Source organism: Biomphalaria glabrata, chromosome 1 (genome assembly GCF_947242115.1).
Source record: "Biomphalaria glabrata chromosome 1, xgBioGlab47.1, whole genome shotgun sequence".
NCBI classification, from domain to species: domain Eukaryota; kingdom Metazoa; phylum Mollusca; class Gastropoda; family Planorbidae; genus Biomphalaria; species Biomphalaria glabrata.
The window spans coordinates 83,753,378-83,777,604 of record NC_074711.1 but is presented as its reverse complement, the minus strand read 5'-3'; the positions used below and the strand labels follow the sequence as shown (position 1 = coordinate 83,777,604).

General features: G+C 38.1%; 1 protein-coding gene across 1 annotated transcript in view; it reads left to right on the top strand.

Annotated features, from left to right (window-relative positions):
• The first annotated feature begins 437 nt into the window (after positions 1-437).
• LOC106076994 (uncharacterized) overlaps positions 438-24,227 on the top strand; it is a 57,628-nt gene continuing 33,838 nt past the window's right edge. Inside the window, exons 1-2 of the mRNA XM_056018235.1 lie at positions 438-1,493; positions 6,900-7,055. Of these exons, the coding sequence (XP_055874210.1) occupies positions 1,193-1,493; positions 6,900-7,055 (457 nt within the window). The 5' untranslated portion in view covers positions 438-1,192. The remainder of the gene's footprint in view (positions 1,494-6,899; positions 7,056-24,227) is intronic.

Genomic DNA, 24,227 nt, shown 5'->3' with positions numbered 1-24,227 from the left:
CGGAATTCTAGTGCGTTTTTTTTTCTATCAACGATTTATAAGAGTATTATGTGGCTAGTCCAATAGGAGTTTACCTTTTTTAAGTTTATTTGATGTCGTGTAAATATTTATAGTTGGTAAAATAGTAAATGCGGGCACAGACAACACAATTGACATATTATTATAACTACCGTATTCAATTACAATGTATAGTTATAGCACATTAATTCTTATATATAATTCAGCATTACTCTTGCTTTTAATGATCGTACTTAAGTTTCATTATAACAACTGTATAATCGTTTAAATAGATGGATATAGAAATACGAATGTTGTTGATGACAAGATATCTACAAGACACCTGTGTAAGTTGAATCAACGTATTCGACAGTGAACGAATGAGTTTCGTAAGATGAGTACTGCAGGACATCTATTATGCATTTCATTTTGAGCACCGCCTGGGCCAGGTGCGTGTCAAGAGACCTCGTGCACGTGTGTGTCGCGAGAGGGACGACTCACTCGTTTCTCTCTCCCCTGGTGCATGACTTCAACACGCGTGTACACGCCAACTCACCTGCGTGCGTTTTTGTTTACACCAAAGTGTCAATAGGCCGTTTAAAAACTGTGTCCTGCTAAGTGATAGAAAGAAAGTAGAAGTTTCTCATCAGAGAGGATAATTTCCAAAAGTTTTCGAAAAACGTGTCCTTTTTTTCCCTAGAGAATATGTGTTTTGGTGAGCGCGTGTGTGTGTGTGTGCGTCTTCGTCACGTGACTCCAAACGATCAATTTGAGCAGACGTCAAAATGAAACGACAGCTGGGCCACTTTGAGATGTTTTCTTGTTTGTTTATTGTTATCATCGACTTAGTGACTAAGACATAGTGGTAAGTGAAGAGAGAGAACAGGGATACACACACTTCGTACACATGTAGTAAAAAATCATTCAAGCTGTTAAAAGACGCAGTTTCCGAGAGTTCTATCTTTTGCAATCTTGTAAGATCATCTTCAAATCGAGTTTATCAAAGCATTCGGTTTGCTGAAAGACATTGAAGCCAATGTTTTGAGATCATCTTACAATCGAGTTTACCAAAGCATTCGGTTTGCTGAAAGACATTGAAGCCAATGTTTTGAGATCATCTTCAAATCGAGTTTATCAAAGCATTTGGTTTGCTCAAAGACATTGAAGCCAATGTTTTGAGGAGATCGCTCACAAAATGGTTTCTAAGGAAGACATTCGCCAGTTTCAAAACCTTTCGGCGACGCTTCTCACCGAGCGAGAGCAGATCGCTCTTCACAAGTGTCTGCAGCATTTCCAGCGTACCAGAGACACCGCCAGACTGGCCAAAGGCACCAAGGAAATACTCGACACGCCTGAACGTAGCAGACTCCTGGCGTACATCAGGGCGCCCATGGGAAAAGCCGAGAGGCGCAGGTTTGATCAATACTGGGGAATCCACGGTGAAGATAACATGGCTATGTCTCAGGACGAACTTGTGGATAAAACCGAATATTTAGGTAAGTGATCAAAGGATCGATTGCCAGTCTAGATTTGAATAGTCTTTGTTTGATTTTTCACATTAAAAAGGATATCTAAAAACTATACAACAAAATTTTTAAAAATAACAGCTGACAAGGAAAATTGTAAAACAGCCTTCCCCAAATTTAAGAACAGGCTTATAATAAACATTTTTAATCGATAACCTACATATTTTTTTTAACATAATCAATAATAAGTTGTACGCTAATAAGAGAGTTAAGGAACCATAGTATGTGACAAATATATCTTATAGTAACTACTTCCCATTCTCTTGATTGATTACAAGTCTGCCAAGTTTTGAGACTATAATTACACTCTCTTATTAACCTTATTAACTACTTGTCAAACTTTTTATACCACAATACATTTAACTTGATCGACTATCTCTATGTCAAAGGAAATATAAAATAAACAAAATAATCTTTAAAAAAAAACAACTTATTTTTTCGATACCAAATAAAATAGATTTATTTTTTGTTAGGTGTAATGAATAAATGTGTATTTCAAGCTGATCCGAGATTGGGTGTGGGAGAAATAATGTGTACAAACATTGTACCAGACAGACAGACTGAGCGCATAGAAGCTTTGTTATTACTTTTTTTTTTCTAAAAGCATAAGAGCTTATTACATTCTGCAAAGCTGAAAAAGGGAAAAAAGATTTATTAAAATACTTTGCTTGCTTTTATGGGTATGCCTCGTAGGCGTAGCTACGAATTTCCTATCGTTTGGGGGCCCGGGGAGGGGGGGGGCTTTACCACTTTGGAGGCCCCTGCGTTTTGCGTAATATTTAATTTATTTTATTTATGTAAAAAGCACTCATTTGGGGGCCCCCCCTCAAGTGTGGGCCCGGGGGGGATTTTCAAATTCTCCCCCCCCTCCTCCCCTCACCCTAGCTATGCCACTGGCATGCCTCCATGTATAGGATCTTCTATTCGGAGTGTAATGAAGAAGAAATTCGGTACTCTTGTGTTTTTATTTGTATCCCGTTCCCACACAGAACACAGCAAAGGTAATGAGATGGGGACTTCCGATCAGTTTTCTTGACCACAACTTCACAAGAGACGAAGAATTCTAAATTCCATTGGTTTAGTACGGTTGTGAAATAAAAATCCAAGAAATCTCGAAAAATTGTGTTTCTGAGTGTCAGTAGTGAGGCTGTGGGCGTGGCTGTTTTTGAGTTCCATTGTTGACACATCAACGACTCCCGTGGTATATCCTCTTTAAAGAATTGCTAATAGGAATACGTTTAATAATCTAACAGGGTTGGTTGGCTTTAATGATACACTTCAAAATCAGCAGAACTTTTTTATTTAACATACTAAACTAATTTCTTAATATAAAAATTTTATTTACTGTGTTTAATATAAACATTTTCATTGTTATAAAATAGGTATAATGGTGTTTAATGTGTGGTTTATAATTGAAGTGATATGTGTGCTTTTGAATAAATAATAATAATGGTATATATATACACGCCATATATATATATATATATATATCTAGTGAAATTTTTTGTGACGTTACGCACCGGTACGGCGTACCGGCACCTTTTTCAATGTGGGGAAAAATTGTTACTTTTCTTGCATGTTCACGTTTATTATTAATTTATTAGTACTTGAAAGTTAGGCAATCCATCACTGAGTACCGGCACCTATCTTTTTACAAACAAGGTTACAAAGACAGTTTGTGTGCAAACACACTGAAAATCGGTTCCCGAAGAGGTCTACTCAGGCAGGTAAAAAGGCGGGTATCAATATTTTCAGAAAGAACATCAGAATTTAATTCTATCAAAGACAAATGACAGAGAAGAATGGAGAAAGAAGGTTGACAGATCTTGTGCGGTGCCCCAGTGGTCCAGCAGTCCAAAGGATAGGTGAAAGTGAATGTAAAGTTAATTGCGAACCTGGACTAACTGATGTCTTAAAATGAATATCTAATTGATCCAATTGTTTTTTTTAAAGGGTCAATCTTTTATTCAAATCCTCAAGAACAGAAAAAAACGTTTCCGTAAAACAAAATGTCCTTTTGTTATGCGTTTTATGTTTGTAGTGTGGCACTGCAGTTCACGCCATAATATGAAAACCTACTTATTAATTGTTGTTGTAAATTATGTCCAACTTATATGCATACTAAATATATTTTTTTCTCTTTAAAAAAGTAAGCATTATTTTTAGGTAAATGTAGTAGTTAGTCGGACAGAAATTGCATAACGTAGCAATACAAATGTTAAAAAAATATTTGTTAACAAAAATTCTTAAAACCAATTGCATAAATGTGTTAAAGATATGGTGTTCTCTTTGTGTACTAATATATTAATTAATAGTCATTAATCCATGTCTGAATATTATTAAAATTACACCATTACGCCATAATATGAAAACCTACTTATTAATTGTTGTTGTAAATTATGTCCAACTTATATGCATACTAAATATATTTTTTTCTCTTTAAAAAAGTAAGCATTATTTTTAGGTAAATGTAGTAGTTAGTCGGACAGAAATTGCATAACGTAGCAATACAAATGTTAAAAAAATATTTGTTAACAAAAATTCTTAAAACCAATTGCATAAATGTGTTAAAGATATGGTGTTCTCTTTGTGTACTAATATATTAATTAATAGTCATTAATCCATGTCTGAATATTATTAAAATTACATAATTACCAATGTTTAAAAATTAAAATATCATGTGTCGTTTCATCTTCTAATAAGACCTTGGCACCTTCTGTCTCAGAAGACAATGGATGCGCCCAGGTGAGTCACTGGCTTTGGTTTCGTCTTAACACGGGACAGAATCTGGAGTGACTGAGCCTATTCTGGAGCTGCAGAGTTTCCCACAGTTCGTGCATGTATATGCATCTGTTTAAGGGCTAGCCGACAGGGCAGCTTTATTCTTCTTTCTCTCGACTGATGCAGCTTCGTTTCTTTTGCACTCGGCGAAGTTCGTACCAGCACGTACAGTCTGTCTCCATGCTGTCCGGTCTTGGGCTATCCTCTCCCACTTTTTTCGATGCCCATGGTTCTCATATCTCGCTTGCAGTCATCTCTGTAGGTTAGTCTTTGGCGGCCCTCTGCAAACTCAGCGTAAAGGATGTCTTTAGGGAGTCTTCCATCTGGCATGCGAGTGACATGACCGAGCCAGTCTTCTCTGTGTAAGAAGAACATAGATGCTGTGCATATTGGCCCGTTTCAGAGCGTCCTGGTTGGAGACATGATCCCTCCAGGAGATGCACATTATGCGTTGCATAAATATACATAGGATGAAATAGTAGCAATGTTGCTTGATGACCTCAAATTTTAACATAATACAATAGATGAGACATAATAATAACTTAGACCCCATGTCTTAAAATGCACAATGAAATACCACCAAGCATTTAATCACATAATAATGTGACTGCTCTCTTGCATGACTCTTAGATTGACTGCGTAGTAACCAACTTTCATCTCCGGTCAACTTTCAAGTCGACTGTATACTAATTTACTGACTTCTGTCTACCTGACTTCTGTCTACATGACTTTTAAGATCACTTCTAAGATAACTGACTTAAATATCTTGACTTACTAACTAGACTGATCGTTATTGCAATGTTTTTGTTGTTATCAACGAGATTATATTACAATGATTTTGTTGTAGTCAACGAGGTTGTTACGATGTTTTTGTTGTGGTCTACGAGGTTGTTACGATGTTTTTGTTGTGGTCAACGAGGTTGTTACGATGTTTTTGTTGTGGTCAACGAGGTTGTTAAGATGTTTTTGTTGTGGTCAACGAGGTTGTTACGAGGTTTTTGTTGTGGTCTATGAGGTTGTTACTACGATGTTTTTGTTGTGGTCAACGAGGTTGTTACGAGGTTTTTGTTGTGGTCTACGAGGTTGTTACGATGTTTTTGTTGTGGTCTACGAGGTTGTTTAGCAATGTTTTTGTTGTGGTCAACGAGGTTGTTACGAGGTTTTTGTTGTGGTCTACGAGGTTGTTACGATGTTTTTGTTGTGGTCTACGAGGTTGTTACAATGTTTTTGTTGTGGTCAACGAGGTTGTTTAGCAATGTTTTTGTTGTGGTCAACGAGGTTGTTACGAGGTTTTTGTTGTGGTCTACGAGGTTGTTACGATGTTTTTGTTGTGGTCTACGAGGTTGTTACAATGTTTTTGTTGTGGTCAACGAGGTTGTTTAGCAATGTTTTTGTTGTGGTCAACGAGGTTGTTACTACGATGTTTTTGTTGTGGTCAACGAGGTTGTTTAGCAATGTTTTTGTTGTGGTCAACGAGGTTGTTACTACGATGTTTTTGTTGTGGTCAACGAGGTTGTTACTACGATGTTTTTGTTGTGGTCAACGAGGTTGTTACTACGATGTTTTTGTTGTGGTCAACGAGGTTGTTACTACGATGTTTTTGTTGTGGTCAACGAGGTTGTTTAGCAATGTTTTTGTTGTGGTCAACGAGGTTGTTACGAGGTTTTTGTTGTGGTCTACGAGGTTGTTAAGATGTTTTTGTTGTGGTCTACGAGGTTGTTACAATGTTTTTGTTATGGTCAACGAGGTTGTTTAGCAATGTTTTTGTTGTGGTCAACGAGGTTGTTACTACGATGTTTTTGTTGTGGTCAACGAGGTTGTTACTACGATGTTTTTGTTGTGGTCTACGAGGTTGTTACGATGTTTTCGTTGTGGTCTACGAGGTTGTTACAATGTTTTTGTTGTGGTCAACGAGGTTGTTTAGCAATGTTTTTGTTGTGGTCAACGAGGTTGTTACTACGATGTTTTTGTTGTGGTCAACGAGGTTGTTACTACGATGTTTTTGTTGTGGTCAACGAGGTTGTTACTACGATGTTTTTGTTGTGGTCAACGAGGTTGTTTAGCAATGTTTTTGTTGTGGTCAACGAGGTTGTTACTACGATGTTTTTGTTGTGGTCAACGAGGTTGTTACTACGATGTTTTTGTTGTGGTCAACGAGGTTGTTACTACGATGATTTTGTTGTGGTCAACGAGGTTGTTACTACGATGTTTTTGTTGTGGTCAACGAGGTTGTTTAGCAATGTTTTTGTTGTGGTCAACGAGGTTGTTTAACAGTGTTGAGGCCTTCTATATTTAATTTTCTCTGTGTGAATTGAGAGCTCTATTAGACTTTGCAAAGTCAAATTAAAAGTTTTTTGCACAGAAAAAGTATCTGTTTTTGTTGTTGTCATCCCGTTGTTGTTTCAGCCTAAATTTTACCTAAATATTACTTAAATACTACTTAAATACTACCTAAATACTACTTAAATTCTACTTAAATACTACCTAAATACTACCTAAATACTACTTAAATACTACCTAAATACTACTTAAATTCTACTTAAATACTACCTAAATACTACCTAAATACTACTTAAATACTACCTGCTTTTTCAGGTCGGATTGCCACACCACCCAGCAGCGCCACTTCCAAAGAACGTTACGTCACGATCTATGGTTCCCGTGGTGACTCCATGGGATTCTCCATCAGAGGAGGATCTGAGGTGGGGCTTGGAATCTACGTAAGCCACGTCAAGCCAGGATCGTGTGCCGGTAAGTTATTTTAACTTGGCTTATGGACTAACAAGCAAATAATAATAAATACTTTTTGTGATTCACGCATATTCTTCTACAAATTTTTTTCGCACAATTATTCATTTCCGGTTTAAATCAAACAAACATTAAACATAAAATCAATTATTATAGTTTTTTAAGGGAGAAGTGTACTAGATCAGCGATAGGTAATCCTTGGAAATAAACACACAAAAATGTAAAGAATCAGGTCGTTCGTTAAAAAATATTTAACTAACAATAAACTAAAATAACCTTTTTTTTTTATAAATATTTAAATGGCTGAGTGGCAAAACACGTCGGCCTTCCAACATGGAGGCTCGATATCAAATTTCCTTTTTCTTTTACCTCGTTTATAACAAAAGCGAATGGGAGTCTGGTCAACAGGCACGATAACAGACGCGTACAGGTAGCAAGACCAGGAGATTAACTTACACAAGTGTGTACACTGTACAGTATCAGTAGGCCAGTGAAATTGTGTACACTGTACAGAGAGAACAGTATCAGTAGGCCAGTGAAATTGTGTACACTGTACAGTATCAGTAAGCCAGTGAAATTGTGTACACTGTACAGACAGTACAGTATCAGTAGGCCAGTGAAATTGTGTACACTGTACAGTATCAATAGGCCAGTGAAATTGTGTACACTGTACAGACAGTACAGTATCAATAGGCCAGTGAAATTGTGTACACTGTACAGACAGTACAGTATCAATAGGCCAGTGAAATTGCGCACACTGTACAGACAGTATAGTATCATCAATAGGCCAGTGAAATTGTGCACACTGTACAGACAGTACAGTATCAATAGGCCAGTGAAATTGTGTACACTGTACAGACAGTACAGTATCAATAGGCCAGTGAAATTGTGTACACTGTACAGACAGTACAGTATCAATAGGCCAGTGAAATTGTGTACACTGTACAGACAGTACAGTATCAATAGGCCAGTGAAATTGCGCACACTGTACAGACAGTATAGTATCATCAATAGGCCAGTGAAATTGTGCACACTGTACAGACAGTACAGTATCAATAGGCCAGTGAAATTGTGTACACTGTACAGACAGTACAGTATCAATAGGCCAGTGAAATTGTGTACACTGTAAAGACAGTACAGTATCAATAGGCCAGTGAAATTGTGTACACTGTACAGACAGTACAGTATCAATAGGCCAGTGAAATTGTGTACACTGTACAGACAGTACAGTATCAGTAGGCCAGTGAAATTGTGTACACTGTACAGACAGTATAGTATCATCAATAGGCCAGTGAAATTGTGTACACTGTACAGACAGTACAGTATCAGTAGGCCAGTGAAATTGTGTACACTGTACAGACAGTACAGTATCAGTAGGTATATCTCAAAAGATTCTATCGAAAATAAAGGTCAACCAAAATTAGATGGCAAAGTACATACACTGACTTTACAAAGTCTAATAGAACTCTCACATCGCGCCAAGAACAAAGAGGGCCTCAACGCTGGCCTGCGACGTCGCGACCTGTGGGCAGTTGAGACCAATAGCTTGTTGCCTCGTCGTATAACCTTTACGCACTGGCAGAGGTAAGATCGATTAAGAGATCAAACGATTTGTCCTTTTTTGAACAACAAATCAATATGATATTGAATGTATATAATTAATATTTAAATTTCGAGTCATCAAAAATTGACTACATAATTCATTAAAGTAATTGATACAATTTCACTCAATATACGCTATATTTTTTTTTAAGTATTTTTTATATTGAAATTATTATGTAAATTTTTATTGTAAGAAATATTTATTTATTCTGGGAAATAGTATTCATTGAAAATCTCAAGAAAACACATCTGTTTGTGAAAAGGAGATAGATGGTTTAAGTTTGTAGACAAAACATCTGAGTATAGTGTCTGACTAATTCTGAATGCATGTAGGCCTAGACAGGCAACCGAATAAATAAGCCACGTGTAGGAAGCCGTTACTGAGACGAGGACGTCACTTTGCATACACTTTTTATTGATATATCGATCAGTGCATAATTTTTTTTTTTCATTTCTTTGTCGCCTTAAGCTATACATCTCTATAACCAATAACAGAACACTAAGAAAATATCGCGATTATTGTAACAGATGATAATGAGCTTTTATTTCATTATCTTGTGTGTGCTAGAGCTAAATTATTTTTTTTTCTGTGAGATTTTTTTGACCATTGAATCGAGGATAGCTAGTGGGCCCCAAAGAAGGAAGGACGCCAGTGCTTTTGGGGGGGGGGGGAGGAGGAGGTAATCATGGTATGCTTGAACTTGGCTTGGCTATGAAGGGGGCTCGAGGTTCGACACCCGACTCGAGCAGAGTTGTGTATACTGGGCGCCCAAAGGCAGCACGAAAAACCAGATACACCCACCCCCCAACTGGTTCACAAATGAGATAGGACCTTAGCGCTTTGAGAATGCTATAAGCATAAAAGTAGCGCTATTTAAAAGCTATAAATATTATCTTTATTATTATTATTATCATCAAGGTACAAAATACGCAAGTATTAATAAACTATCTAATATAATACGTATTTTTTGTATTACTATTTTCGCCATGCAGAATCAAATGTCGTACCAATCTTGCTTTGAACACTAAGAATATTGTTTGATTTGATTCAAATGGAGATTTTCAAATAAGGCGTTCTTTACATTATTTAGTTTGACTATTTCAAAATCTGAGTCGGTTTTTCTCTTTTCATTTTCTATTGATTCTTCTTATATCCCCCATCCATAAAGTTCCCAATATCGACTTGTCTTTTTTCTTACTGTCAATTTATCTCTAAGGAATATCAACTGGATGGTAAAATCAAAACGTAAACAAAGAGGAGATCACTCTGATTCACTTAACTCTTTCTCTCCTAACTGACGATACCAACGTTGATTTGACCCCATTACATTAAATTAATTTTTGGTTATATAAACTTTAATTTGTGTTATATAAAAAGAGCATGTATTCTTCTATAATTATATACCCAATATTGGCCAATATAACATTTCCTGAATACATACACAAAAGTTATTGAAGTTCAATCATAACAGGGAAGTGAAACACAAATGAGCGAGATGAATAAGTGCATCGGAACTAGTACAGACATATATTACAAATAGAAAGAGTTAAATATGAAATTCCTTATTATTAAAAACAAATAACAGTAGTGAAAGTGTAAACTAAAACACGTCATGTCCTCATTGTGGTGGTTGCCTAACGTCATGCCAGTATTGAATGTCATATGCTAGGTGCTCTTATTGACTTGATCACGTGTTGGATCGAAGCCAGGCTAAACCTGCAGTGTCACTGTATGGAAGCCACTCCCTGGAGATTATATTTTCTTGATCTGTTCATGGCTGCACGAATATCCGTTAGAGCCAAAAAAAAATGAAATGTTGGATTCTGGCCGCGTCGTTAGAAAAGAAAAAAAATGTTTAAAAATCTAGAGAAAAAAAGATGAGGATGAGTCGTTCTCAATCAGAAGACGTCACTACGTCATTTCTCGAATTTACAATGATCCCCTCCCCTCTTTTTTTTTTTGTTGGTATGCGCTCTGAACTGTTGTTTGATGTTCATGGTGATCCAGAGTTTGAACCTTCCCACCACTATCCACTAGAAGTTTGGGTTAGGATGTAGGGATCTCCAAATCTGAAGGAGCATTCGGAACAAAAACAAAATATTCGATACACCGCCAGTAGCCAGTAACCAGTAGCCAAGTAGCCAGTAACCAGTATCCAAGTAGCCAGTAACCAGTATCCAAGTAGCCAGCAACCAGTGCCAAGTAGCCAGTAACCAGTGCCAAGTAGCCAGTAACCAGTATCCAAGTAGCCAGTAACCAGTGCCAAGTAGCCAGTAACCAGTAGCCAAGTAGCCAGTAACCAGTGCCAAGTAGCCAGTAACCAGTATCCAAGTAGCCAGTAACCAGTATCCAAGTAGCCAAGTAGCCAGTAACCAGTGCCAAGTAGCCAGTAACCAGTGCCAAGTAGCCAGTAACCAGTGCCAAGTAGCCATTAACCAGTGCCAATTAGCAAGTATTCAGTAACCAGTAGTTAAGTAGCCAGTAACCAGTATCCAGGTAGCCAGTAACCAGTATCCAAGTAGCCAGTAACCAGTATCCAAGTAGCCAGTAACCAGTGCCAATTAGCAAGTATTCAGTAACCAGTAGTTAAGTAGCCAGTAACAAGTAACCAGTAGCTATTAGCCAGTAACCAGTAGCTACGTATCCAGTAGCCAAGTAGCCATTAACTAGTATCCAGTAGCCAGTAACCAGTAGTTAAGTAGCCAGTAACAAGTAACCAGTAGCTATTAGCCAGTAACCAGTAGCTACGTATCCAGTAGCCAAGTAGCCATTAACTAGTATCCAGTAGCCAGTAACCAGTAGCTAAGTAGCCAGTAACCAGTAGCCAGTAACCAGAAGAAAATAACCAGTAGTCAGTAAACAGTAACCAGTAGCTAGTAGCCAGTAACCAGTAGCCAAGTAACCAGTAGCCAGTAACCCTTTTCAGTCACCTATTCACATACAATTACATTTTGTTAACCAAAGAAACAAAAATATAATTTTATCATTTCCAAGTATAACCTAAAAAAACAGAGGCTTGGCTTAAAATTAAAAAAAATAAAAAAAAAGATGGCTGTCGTTGGTGAAAAGAAAAAAAAATCTCTACTAAAGTTATTAGAGAGTACATAACAAGATTGTTATAACCAAGTTATGAGATACAAGATTGTAGTGGTTCAAACTAAAAGTATATAATCTACAATCCATCCTATACTAACAATAAGGATGCTACTTATCTAGTACCGTCTAGTTCTCTGAATACTTTCGCCACGCCCCATATATTTCTTAATTCCCTTTCTGTTTGACTGGTTTTAACAAGAGGTCATACAAATTGTGTCAACCACATGTGTGTTAGCAAGCCAAATTCCTAGGCTCAATAGTTTTATTTTACAAATAGAATAGATAAGCCTACTGTGAACATTTAGAATTTCCTAGTATCGTGCACTATTTATTTCCTCATTTGTCTCGTTTCACAGACTCGGTTCATAGTTTCGGTTCACAGCCTCGGTTCACAGCTTTTTATCAACAGCAAATCTGCGAAGGATTGTCTTGACTGTTTCTTTATGACATGCACCGAATTTATATTGTTTTCTCCTTATTTTGTCTTGCACTTGCATCTTAGGATATCATTTGTAGGACCGCTGGATCTTGTAAAAAAGACTAGTATTTATTGTCCGTTTTACAATGCTTTTCAATGTGTAGTCGCGTTGGTAGTTTAGGATTCGAACCCTATCCGTCGTTATCCCTTTGCCGTTTTGCAGTGAGGTTTGGACTAGACCGTTGACCGTCTTTATTTCTGAAGAGCCTTATATAAAATTCAAAAGGACAAATTATGTTTATGACCAATTTTTCTTTTACTGAATTCTTAATTGGTTATCTGTTCTTTGTGTAAAATGTAAAGTCGATTAGGGAAGTAGTTCATATCTAGAGAATGGATCCCCGAGTCCTGAGTCGCTCTGTAAGTGTCCGTCAGGAAGATTGGGCAAATTGTTCATATCTAGAGAATGGATCCCCCGAGTCCTGAGTCACTCTGTAAGTGTCCGTCAGGAAGATTGGGCAAATTGTTCATATCTAGAGAATGGATCCCCCGAGTCCTGAGTCGCTCTGTAAGTGTCCGTCAGGAAGATTGGCACAAACCAATGACACCAGGACTTTCAATTTTAGGCTCCAAGATTTCTGTCAAACTTTCTGACATTTTTAGTTGGCTCCAAGCAGCAATCAATTGTCTCCCTCTGACTCTCTCTGTCTCCCTCTCTGTCTATTCAACTCTCTCTCTCTCTCTCTCTTTCTCTCCCTCTCTCTCTCTTGTTTTCACTCTTTTCTTATTTCTTATGGTATATATTTTTTTATCTGCTGCTTGTTCCTTATCGTCAGGTTCTTAAAACATGTTAGAAGAATATAAGGAGAAGAGAGAGACAGAAAGAGAGAGCTAGAGACAGGAAGAGAGAAAGAAAAAGGAAGATACAGGAAGAGAGTAAGAAAAGAGAGAGAAAGAGAAAGGTAGAGACAGGAAGAGAGAAAGAAAAGAGAGAGAAAGAGAAAGGTAGAGACATGAAGAGAGACGGGAAGAGAAAGAGAAAAAGTCAGAAAGAGAGAGACAGGAAGAGAGAGATAAAGAGAAAGAGATGAAGAGAGAGAGGGGGAGAGAGAGAAAGTGAAAGAGAGACAAGAAGAGTGTGAGAGAGAGAGAGAGACGGGAAGAGAAAGAGAGAGTGAGAGAATGAAAGAGAAAGAGAGAGAGAAAGAGAGAGTGAGAGAATGAAAGAGAAAGAGAGAGAGAAAAAAAGAGACAGAGAAAATGTGCAGTGACAGGTAACACGTAAGATACTTATCTAATTGATTCAATTCACTTGTTGAATAGATGAATACGGGAATGTCTATCCCGAAAGAGACGTGACAACTAAGTTTGGCTTCTGTATGTTTTTAATTCAAGTCGAACTAGACACACACACACACATACACAAACACACACAATTTACGACCGGTAGAACAAGTACACCAAACCATAACCTTTGAACTTTGTCAAATCAAATTTTGTCTGTCTGTCTTCTAACTAGCTCGTACCAGTGGGGGTGATGATAAACCTACACAGAAACACGTCTGGCCTACCTTTGGTTGTCAATTTTTATTTGTTAATATTTGTTTAATATTTAGCGCATTTTTTTTTTTAAAGTTTTACTGCCCACATTCCTGCTTGAATAAAATGTGCCAAAAACTACTCGAACAAAGACACTTGTTCATCTGTGATGAGATTCTCAACTTCTAAATTTTTGGGATTTTTGTTTTTGTTTTGTTGTTGCTTTTGTTGCTGTTGTTCCTGTTGTTGTAGATGTTGTTATTACATCACATTTTGATTCATGTGAGTAAGGGAGGGGAAGGACTCCATTCATATCTGTACATTATTTTAGTTTTTTGTTTTCTTTATCTACAAGTTTTATGGGAAGTATTTTACACCAAAACGAGATCGAAAAGGGGAGGTAACCTGAACAGATCAGGAAACTAAAATGCTTCTTCTGCAGAAAATATTATTTGACTTATAAGTTTAAAAGTTTTTTTTTTCCTACAACCATAACAGAGCACAATAGTTCGACCTAAATTGAAAAGCGTCACCATTGTGCCATGGAAGCGGAATACAATCATTCTCAAACTTAGGTATCAATGATAACTTTTATGTTTATATTTGTTTTTATTGTAGAATTTTTGTAAATCAGACCCAAAGCCCGGCATTCTACGTACAGTCCCGAAACAAAGTGAGAATAGAAAGAAATGTAGTGAAATCAACGTTCTTGTGATAAAGCTTTCTCTGAAACATTTAAATTGACCAGATCTAATGATGGCTGCCTGGTCGTGCGGTTTGCGCGCTGGACTGTCGTTCAGATTTATCGATGGTCCCGGGTTCAAACCCTGCCCGCTGCCATCCCCCGTCGTCCTGCGGGAGGTTTGGACTAGGAAGTACTTATCTTCAACTCTGAAGGAACATCCGAAACATGTAAAACATTTTACAAACAAACAACACAACCGTAGACTCGGGGCAGAGGACGGGGGAAACTTCAGAATTTTGAGAATCACTGAAAAGCTCAAGACATCTATTTTTATCCAACATTGGAACGAAACACGAGTGTGAATGGGAGTGGAACAAATGTAGTTTACTTTCCAGGAAGCAGGTAAAATATGGGAGGGAGGGGGGTGGAGTGGTGGGCACAGGTTGACAGGTTGGACATAGGACAACACAAAAGTTAGTGAAAGAGATGAAGAACCGAATGAAGAGAGCAAAAAGTATCAGGTGATTATGTCGCCAAGACAATAGGAAAATGAAGCATGCGTTGTAATTACTTGTTCCATATAGAACTACAGTGTATTAAGTTGTTTCATATAGACCCTACAACGTATTATGTTGTTTCATAGAGGCCCCACGAAATATTTATTTGTTTCATATAAGGCCTACAATGTCGTAATTTTTTTAAAGTAATTTTGATGTTTTTTTTTTTTCTTTCTTGTTCTTTTGTTTGTATTCTTGTTTAGGATATGTCTTTTCAAAATGCTATTTCCATCAATGTGGTACTCAGGAGCGTAGCTAATAATTTTCCATCGTTTGGGGGTCCCTGCATTTTTGCGTAATTTAATGTAACAAATATTCATTTGTCCCCCCCCCCTCAAGTAGGGACCCGGGGGGATTTTCAAATTCTCCCCCCATCCTAGCTACGCCACTGGTGGTACTTTCATTTCTTGGCTACGTTCTATAAGATGTGAGATGAACTCTTCGCTTTCTCCTGTACGTATCCAACAGAGTGGTGCTGTTCCCATGAAGAAAAAAAAAAAAAGAAAATTTTATTAGCGTAGCAGGTTTTGAACCAGGATCCACGTTCTACTCAAAGCTGCTCTAGCACTGCACAACTGTATTGCGTGACTGAAAATATTTCATAATTGAGTTTTAGATCATTTTCTGAATAGAAATAATTGCACTAGAAAATTTGGAAGTGCTATTTCTTTCTTCTTCTGTCCTTTTTGTTGATTTTTGCCATGTAGAGGCCCCCAGCAGAAAAAAAAGGCATTATTGTGTTTCTGTTGTCTATCTGTCTTTCTGTTGGTACACATTGTACCATTGAAAATTCGAATTAGTTATCATGTGTTTATCGTGTTTATAATCAATTCATGGTTGCAACGACCGACCACTGAAGGTCTTGCGAGAGCGTGCCCATTTTGCCATTTTAATTAAGCACGGTCTCATATTAAAGTCATCTCAAGTCACTGCCGGGGAATATGATTTACATCATATTTACATGTAATTTATCGTCTATTTATCATTTAGGAACAATATCTCGGTTTCTTATTTTTTAGTTGCCATTTTTAAAACACGTATATCAATTCACACTGTCTGTCTGTCTGTCTGGTAAAAAATGTGTACATGTTATTACTCCGGCACCCAACCTCGGATCAAGCTGAAATTTTGCACAATTATTTCTTTTACCTGACAAAACAATAATCAATAAAAAGAAAATAACCAATTTGTAAATTAACTATTGATAATTAATTTTTTGTTTGGTATCGAACAAGGGAAAAAATTGTACTTGACTCTTGTGGTGGTATAAGCTGAATAGGGTGTCGGAGAAATAACGTGTGTTAACTTTTGGCCAGACAGACTGACACACAGAGAGACAAACAGACAGACAGAGTGAGTTGCTATAAGCTAAGTACAAATATTTCAAATCTCACAGATGTGCTAGTCTAGCTCTACTACAAATTTAATTAGGCCTACATGACAGATTCAAACTAATTGATACAACTACGCTTAGTATAAGCTTTGTTTTTGAAAAAAAATGTTTTTTATATTTCTTTTTCTTTTGATCTATTACACGGGTAACTTCAGACATTTATATGAGTGCTATACATAACTTATTTACCAATTAATGTAAACTAAGTCCTAAAGGTGTTAAAAAAAAACAATATTCGTTTCTGAGTAAACCATCTACGCTTTACTTGGTGAAGATTGTCAGGTGTATGACAATTGATAAAAGAAACCATGAAGTGTGCAGGCGTTTGGGGGAAAGGGGCAAAGCAGGATACGTCTGAATCGAAACGTGGGTCAGACTTCGAGAGAACGGTAGAAATAAATCTCCATTAGTTGTGCGCCAACTGACATATTACCGTGAGACACCGCTGACTGACAGCACACAATCCTAACCATTCAGCCGTGACGCCGTTGTGTTATAACTGTTAGATTTTTTTATTTTTTTTTTACCAAATTTGTTCACACTACAAACCATTAAAATGCTGTAGAGATTGGATATAATGCCAGAATAACTTTCGAAAGTTGGTTTAAGGCTTTCCAACAACGTAAGTGAAACCGAGTCTTATTTGTTTATCTCTATTAGATCTGTATAGATATACTTCTATATGTTGTCGCGAGGTATTAGGCGGTAGTTAATACTGTGTGTGCATAGCTTATCAAGAGCATGTGTGTGGGATAAAAATAGATTCAACGCGTGCTTGTATTCAATCATATCTGACTTAATATTCAGTTCTGCATTGGGATATTGAATCAAAAGTGTTATTGCAGTAAGGTAGAGACATTATATGTATTTTTTTAATATGTGTAGAATATGATATCGTAAAGCACGGGTCTTAATATTCTTACTGCTATATAGTCCTATATAATGTATTAAATACCATGTATGCTTATAACTGTTAGGTCATCTAATATGACAACATAGTCGCAATGCTGAAATTGATGTAGAGCAGAACCTTGAGGGACTGTCCAAGTCTTAGAATCACGAAAAACAAACATATATGATATAGAACAAATTAACAAATAAGTTAAATTCATATAGCACCGATAGCACGAATGTGCTTGATGGACGAAACATGATCACCAGACCAGAATTAACGTTTCGATATTTCACCAAAAGGAAGAAACAATGGTCATCTTTCATATATTATCGAACAAGTAGATATCAACAATTGCCAATAAATCTTGAATCGTAGTAGGCTAGGAAGAATAGAGCCTTAGAGTTCCGCTTTGCTAGAAATTTGTTCCCTGTTTCGCAATTGTTTCTCTAAGAAGCGAGAGCTTCCTCCAAACGGAGGCCTCAGGCGGTTGCCTAGTTCACTTTTGCTAACGCGACACTCTGTTTAGGACTCCAGCCACGTACTCTCCGACTAACGCCGTTTAGCAGCATGATAGTCATCAACAGTCCTGTATTATACCAACCAGAGGTCAGCGAGCTCTGTCTTGGGGCACATGACCCCTGATCAGGACTGATCAGGACTGACCAGGACTGACCATTATTTATCTAAATTTAATGAATCATTTTCTGCCTTTAAAAATAGTATTCCTAGTTCTTCAATTACAAATGTAATATCCATGCATCATTGCGTCATTCATTGTTTCAGAACTTAGCTGCACATTTCAGGATTTCTTTCTGTAGGGCTCGTACGACTTTATTGATTAGTAGAGACTTTTCATTGTTATCACGACTGTGACGTCACATGACCTATGCTCACTGGAGCCACGCCTTAGGACTTACTCGGTGATGCACTGAGTCCACAAACAAAATGGTATATTTAGGATAGTGAGCACTCCACACACATGGAGTTTCGGGCGATCATATCGAGGTTTATGTGTATCACACCACCTTCTTTCATCCTTTTATTTGTTGGCGTGGGGGGGTGGGGGCTACCTTTTCTTTTGTCTTTTTTTTTAAACAACTTTTTCTTTCCAATACTTCTATCGATGTGTTTGTTACTTTTTCTATACGCGAATTATGAAAATTATTTCACTTTGCATGCCATAGAATCCTGCCAGATTTTCACACAAAAAGATGTCAAATTTCTTGACCACTCGTACATTTAAAATTATTTTTTTTTCAAAATTGGTGGGTGAGTGGTTAAACGCTTGGCTTCCGAACCTGGTGTCCTGGGTTTGAATCTCGGTGAAGACAGGCATTTAGAATTTCGGGATTTTTAGGGCGCATCTGAGTCCACCCAACTCTAATGGGTACATGACTTAAGCTGGGAGAAAGTAAAGGCGGTTGGTCATGGTGCTGGCCACATGACACCCTGCTCGTTAACCGTTGGCCAAAGAAATAGATTACCCTAACATCATATGCCCTGTAAATCGCACGGCCTGAAAGGGGAACTTCAATTACTATACGTACTTCAAATCTTCATTTAGATCTAGTTAGAAATAATGCACTTCCTTTGTTGTTTTTTTCCATTGTTCATTACAGTACTATCGCTTTATCTTACACACAAAGACACACACACACACAACACATGCACACACAACACATATCCATACACACACCTTCATTCCGGCACAAACACAGAGCAAGTTGAATTCATTAACGCTAAGAACGAAATCACTACTCTTAACTCATAACACGTGACGTTACACAAATGTACGGGGTGAATGCAGGTTCCGCATCAACGAGTTTCTTGATAAACTGCACGGAATCAATAGGAAAACATCCCCTCCCGAAACAACTTTCCTCTTGAAAAGAATTATCTACAGACTTCCGCCCCCCCCCCGCCTCTTCAACCTAGACAAAATAGTAGCCCCTTTTGACAAAATAAATCCTTTGTAGAGTGCATCCTTCAGAATGTTGTTTCTATTCACTATGAAATAATGTCTTTGAATTAGGAACACCGCCAAGATCTTGAGATAGAATACAGCAGGTCTTGTTGTTTTGGACATTTTGTATGTTTCTAGAGTTTGATTCTCTGTTATTTATTTATTTTACAAATTTTATATCAACTCATTCTGTCTGTCTGTCTGTCCGTCCGGGCGGATTCTTTTACACATTTTCCCTTCCACTTTCCGTTCTAGGATCAAGTTAAAACTTTGCACAATTATTCGTTGAACCTGACAAGACATGAATCAATAAAAAAAATTGATCAATTAGTTAATTAATTATTGGTGTTTGATAAAGAAAATAAATGCTGCTTGATGAGAGATATTGGTGTATATATTTATTTATTCTCCTTATTACACGTTTTTTTTCTCCCACTTCCCTTTCTCGGATCAAATTGAAATTTAGTTATAGTTATTTATAGTCGATGACATTGCACGAATCAATTCAAAAGTTAACCAATTAGTTTATCAATTAGCACTAATTAATTAATTTTGTTTTATATAACAGAAGGGGAGCTAATTAATGCCCATTTCAGATAAATGGCAATATTTAGCGGTTCTTTCCCTTATATAAGCTTTGATTTTTGTTCAAGTAACCTTTTTTCTATTGCTTGTTTTATGATAGCACTCGACTGTGCAGCAGCTTAGGGCCTCAACCTTGAAGGAGATCTCCACATTTCAACAAATTTCTAACTAACTATGCTTATCATGGGCGTAGCCAGGGGGGGGGTTTTGGGGTTCAAACCCCCCCCGAAATGAAATCCCCCCCCCCTTGGGGGGGGGATCGGAATTTAGTGAATGATTTTTTGCTTTGATTTTGTTTATTTAAGTTGAGATTTTAATACTAAACCATCAATTGCCCCAGTACAACCAATGGGGTTTGGAGTTTAAAACCCCTTACCAGGTGGTTTTGAGTTTAAAACCCCCTACCAGGGGGGTCCGAGTTTAAAAACCCCTACTAGGGGTTTTGTGTTTAAAACCCCCTACTAGGGGTTTTGAATTTTAAACCCCCTATTTGGGGTTTTTGCAGTTACCCCCTCTCTTCTATAAAACAAAACAAAACAAAAATGCAAACGAAAATTCCAAGAGCACAGTTAAGGGAGATTTTGATTTTAAAACCCCCTCCAAAATTTACGATAAACCCCCTCTTCAATATATAAAAAGTTAATTACGCACTCAAAATGTTATGAGCGTAGCTAAATGGGTTTTGACTTAGTTTTTAGTTTAAACCCCACTTCAGCGGGGTTTGAAGGTAAAAAAATACCTCTTTAATAATAAAAAAACAAAGCAAATTATACACTCAAAATGTTTTGAGTGTAGTCAAAGGGGTTTTGAGCTTAAACTCCCCTCCAGTGGAGTTTGAAGCTAAAAAGTACCTCTTCAATATAAATAAAAGCAAATTACTCACACTAAAATCTATGAACGCAGCCAAAGGGGTTTTGAGTTTAAACCCCCCGCCAGGGGGGGTTTGAAGCTAAAAAATACATCTTCAGTGTAAGAAAAAAAGCAAATTACGCACTCAAAATGCTATGAGCGTTGCCAAAAGGGGTTTTGAGTTTAAACCCCCATTCAGAGGGGTTTAATGCTAAAAATACCTCTTCAATATATAAAAAAAAAAGCAAATTACACACTAAAATTATTTGAGCGTAGCCAATCCAATCGGGGGTTTTGAGTTTAAACCCCTCTTCTACAGATGGCGTTTGTTTAAAGTTTAAAACCCCTCCAGATGGTTTTGATTTTAAGATCCCCCTACAGAGCATTTTGAGGTGGAAAACCCCCAACAGATGATTTTGACGATAAAACTTCTCTTTTCAATATAAAATCTAAAGCAAACTACAGTCACTTAATTCCAAGAGCGTATTCAAGAGTGGTTACACATTTTACCAGGGGCTCCTTTAATAAACTGTAGTGAATAGTCATCTGCCGAAATTGAAAAACACTAAATGTGGCTCAACAAAGATGGCTAAGACAGATTTTAGTAGTCAGTTATAGAGATCGGGTTTAAATCAAGGAAATCCTATGCCGAACTGGGAGTCGAACCTTTAGTAAGATTGTGAGAGAGCGACGCATGAGGTTTGCGGGACATGTTCTCCGACAAAATGAATTACGCATAAGAAGAGTTGCAATGATATCCTAGTACAACTTGACGCCACTCATTCATTGAGGTCCTCATGGCAGGTGGGAAGAGGCTTCAGACATTACCAGTGACAGATTTTTATGGAAACAGCTTGACGTCAAATGCTCCGAACGGCGCGGTAGGGTCTAAGTCAGTAAGAATAGCACATTAGGTTTTTGAAATAAAACTTTTTAATAGCAGGAAAATGCACTGTAGATGCCTCAGAATATGCATTTTGTTGGCTTTCAATACCAGAAATAGTGCTTGGCGGGGGGGGCTTCGCCCCGCGCTAGCGCTCCCCAGACCCCATTGCTAGTAATGGCTGGGAATCTACAATTTTATGGAAACAGCTTGACGGCAGATGCGCCAAACGTCGCGGGAGGGTCTAAGTCAGTAAGAATAGCACATTAGGTATTTGAAATAAAACTTTTTAATTTAGCAGGAAAATGCACTGTAGATACCTCAGAATATGCATTTTGTTGGCTTTCAATATCAGAAATAGTGCTTGGCGGCGGGGCTTCGCCCCGCGCTGGGGGAGCTCCTAGCGCTCCCCCAGACCTCCTTGCTAGTATTGGCGGGGAATCTACAACTTTTCCACTAACTCACGGAAGAACCTATTCTAGGGCACAATAAACGTCTTCCGAAAGAATGAATGGTCAGAATGCAATAAAGATTATTTACACACACACACACACACACACACACACATAAATACATATAAAAAAAAAAATCTCGGGGGGGGGGGTCGGGGGGGGGAAGAAAAAATCCCCCCCCCCAAACCCCCCCCCGAAAAAAAATCCTGGCTACGCCCATGATGCTTATAGACAATAAGAAAATAATGAAATGACATTAAACTAAACAGTTACTCGAATTCTTTCTACACAAGTGTGACCCGCCTTTAGATTTGTTAATATTCATACGTCCATTTACATTGAAGCTTGAAGACGGTAGAGGCATCCACAAAAATCCTGCCCAGAGCCGCCACTTTTTAACATTAAGTAACATTAAAAAATCCTGCCCAGAGCCGCCACTTTTTAACATTAAGTAACATCCGGCACTTCTGCGTATCTTGTTCTTTTAAGACCCCCCCCCCTCCCCGCTCGCTACCATATTGGTTATTGTACTCAAGCTATGCTCCTAAATGCTACGGGTAATTGTGGTATTTATGGTATTTTGAAAGCGTGCCCTTTATATTGTTACATTAAGTATGCACAAGGTATGCAAGAGCCTTTAACCATTTTTTAAAACAAGATGTACTCGGAAGTTTGTGTTATTCATTAGATATACGGGATTTAGTGGCCAATTACTTTTAAGCAGTCTTTTTTTTGTGAGCTAATAGGGGTCGACGTAACAGAGGTGCCCAACGGAAACGCTTTTAAGACCAGCTTAGGCGCCAACTTTCCTTAGCTGACATCATCATCATCATCATCATCAAACTCCATTAGAGTGAGGGCTTGAGAGGCTCAAATCCTCTCTTGCAAAAGCCCTGGACAGAAACCCTGCTGTCTTGCGTAGTGCATAAATGTCGCCATACAGGTCGAGAATTTAGGGTTTCCCGGACCTGTCGAGACGGAGATCAGCAAATCTGGGGCAGTCAAACAGAATATGAGGCACGGTTTCATCTTCTTCCCCGCAGCGGGGGCACCGTGAATCAAAATATGGCCATAGCCGCGAGAAATATGAGCCAACATGACAGTGGCCTGTCCTGCACTGTGCTATAATAGCTTGCTCAGGCCTGGACAACCTCCACCACGGGGAAGTGCGGTCAGGGCGCCTCATGCGCTCCCAGACTCCACGGGATTTTTGTGACTTGTCCCAGCACTCAAACCACTTTTCCATTTCTGTTTTTTGTATTATAGCCAGGGCTTGATGAAAGCTTACAGCCTCATCAGTGGGTGGAATTTGCCCTCCCTGGTGGGCCAAAGAGTCTGCAATTGTGTTGCCAGTCATAGCTGACATAGAAGAGAGCACCTGGTTGCATGGGGCTTCAGAACGAGACAGCTGAAGGTCTTTTACAAAGACTACTTTTGGCATAAGTTCGTCCCCCATGCTGTATACCGTGTGCATGCCCTGTCCAGCGTAGCTGTCGGACCATAAGAGGTCCCTCTGAATATTTAAATATAGAGTCTATTGGTAGCCCTCCTCTTAATTTCTCTTCTTACTCTCTTGATCTCATACAGAAGCACACACACGCTCACATTTACATACACATACAGACACTAAAGCATCTACGCCCCAGAATACAAGCACAACTCACAAACACACACACACAGCGCTTACAGCACACGGGCACACACGAATTCTTGTTGAGCGAACACACTGTAGAATGAATGAACCACTTATTTCAACATAACGTGTCCTTCTTACCCGCAATGCAAAATCTATTCTCGGATATCGTTCATATCTCGAGTAGGCCCCGAACATGCCTTTTAAAACAGCTTAGCAAATAGACATCTAAATACTGTACAAATAGGTCGCTATGTCTACACATACATAAGCTAGCGTCTCAAACGTCTTCACCAAGGGGGAGCCACCCAGACTTAAATAAAGGCTTTATTACCGCCCCTTTTCTTAATTTCTTCAAGGGCCATTCATCATTTCTCGATATTCCTATTTCCTACAACTTTTCATTTAAAAGAAAAAGTTGAGTTATTGTTATTTGTATCTCCACACTAGCCTAATGAATACATAACTGGTTCACTCTTTTTAAAAAGCTTGATCGCATGTTTAGCCGTACCAGCTGTCCCGTCTCATTTCGTGGTTTCAATCAATGGTATCGATTTATAGATAGTGTGTGTTTCCTTGTGTGCTGGTGTGTCTGTCACCGTTATAGGTGAGCCATGAGGGAGA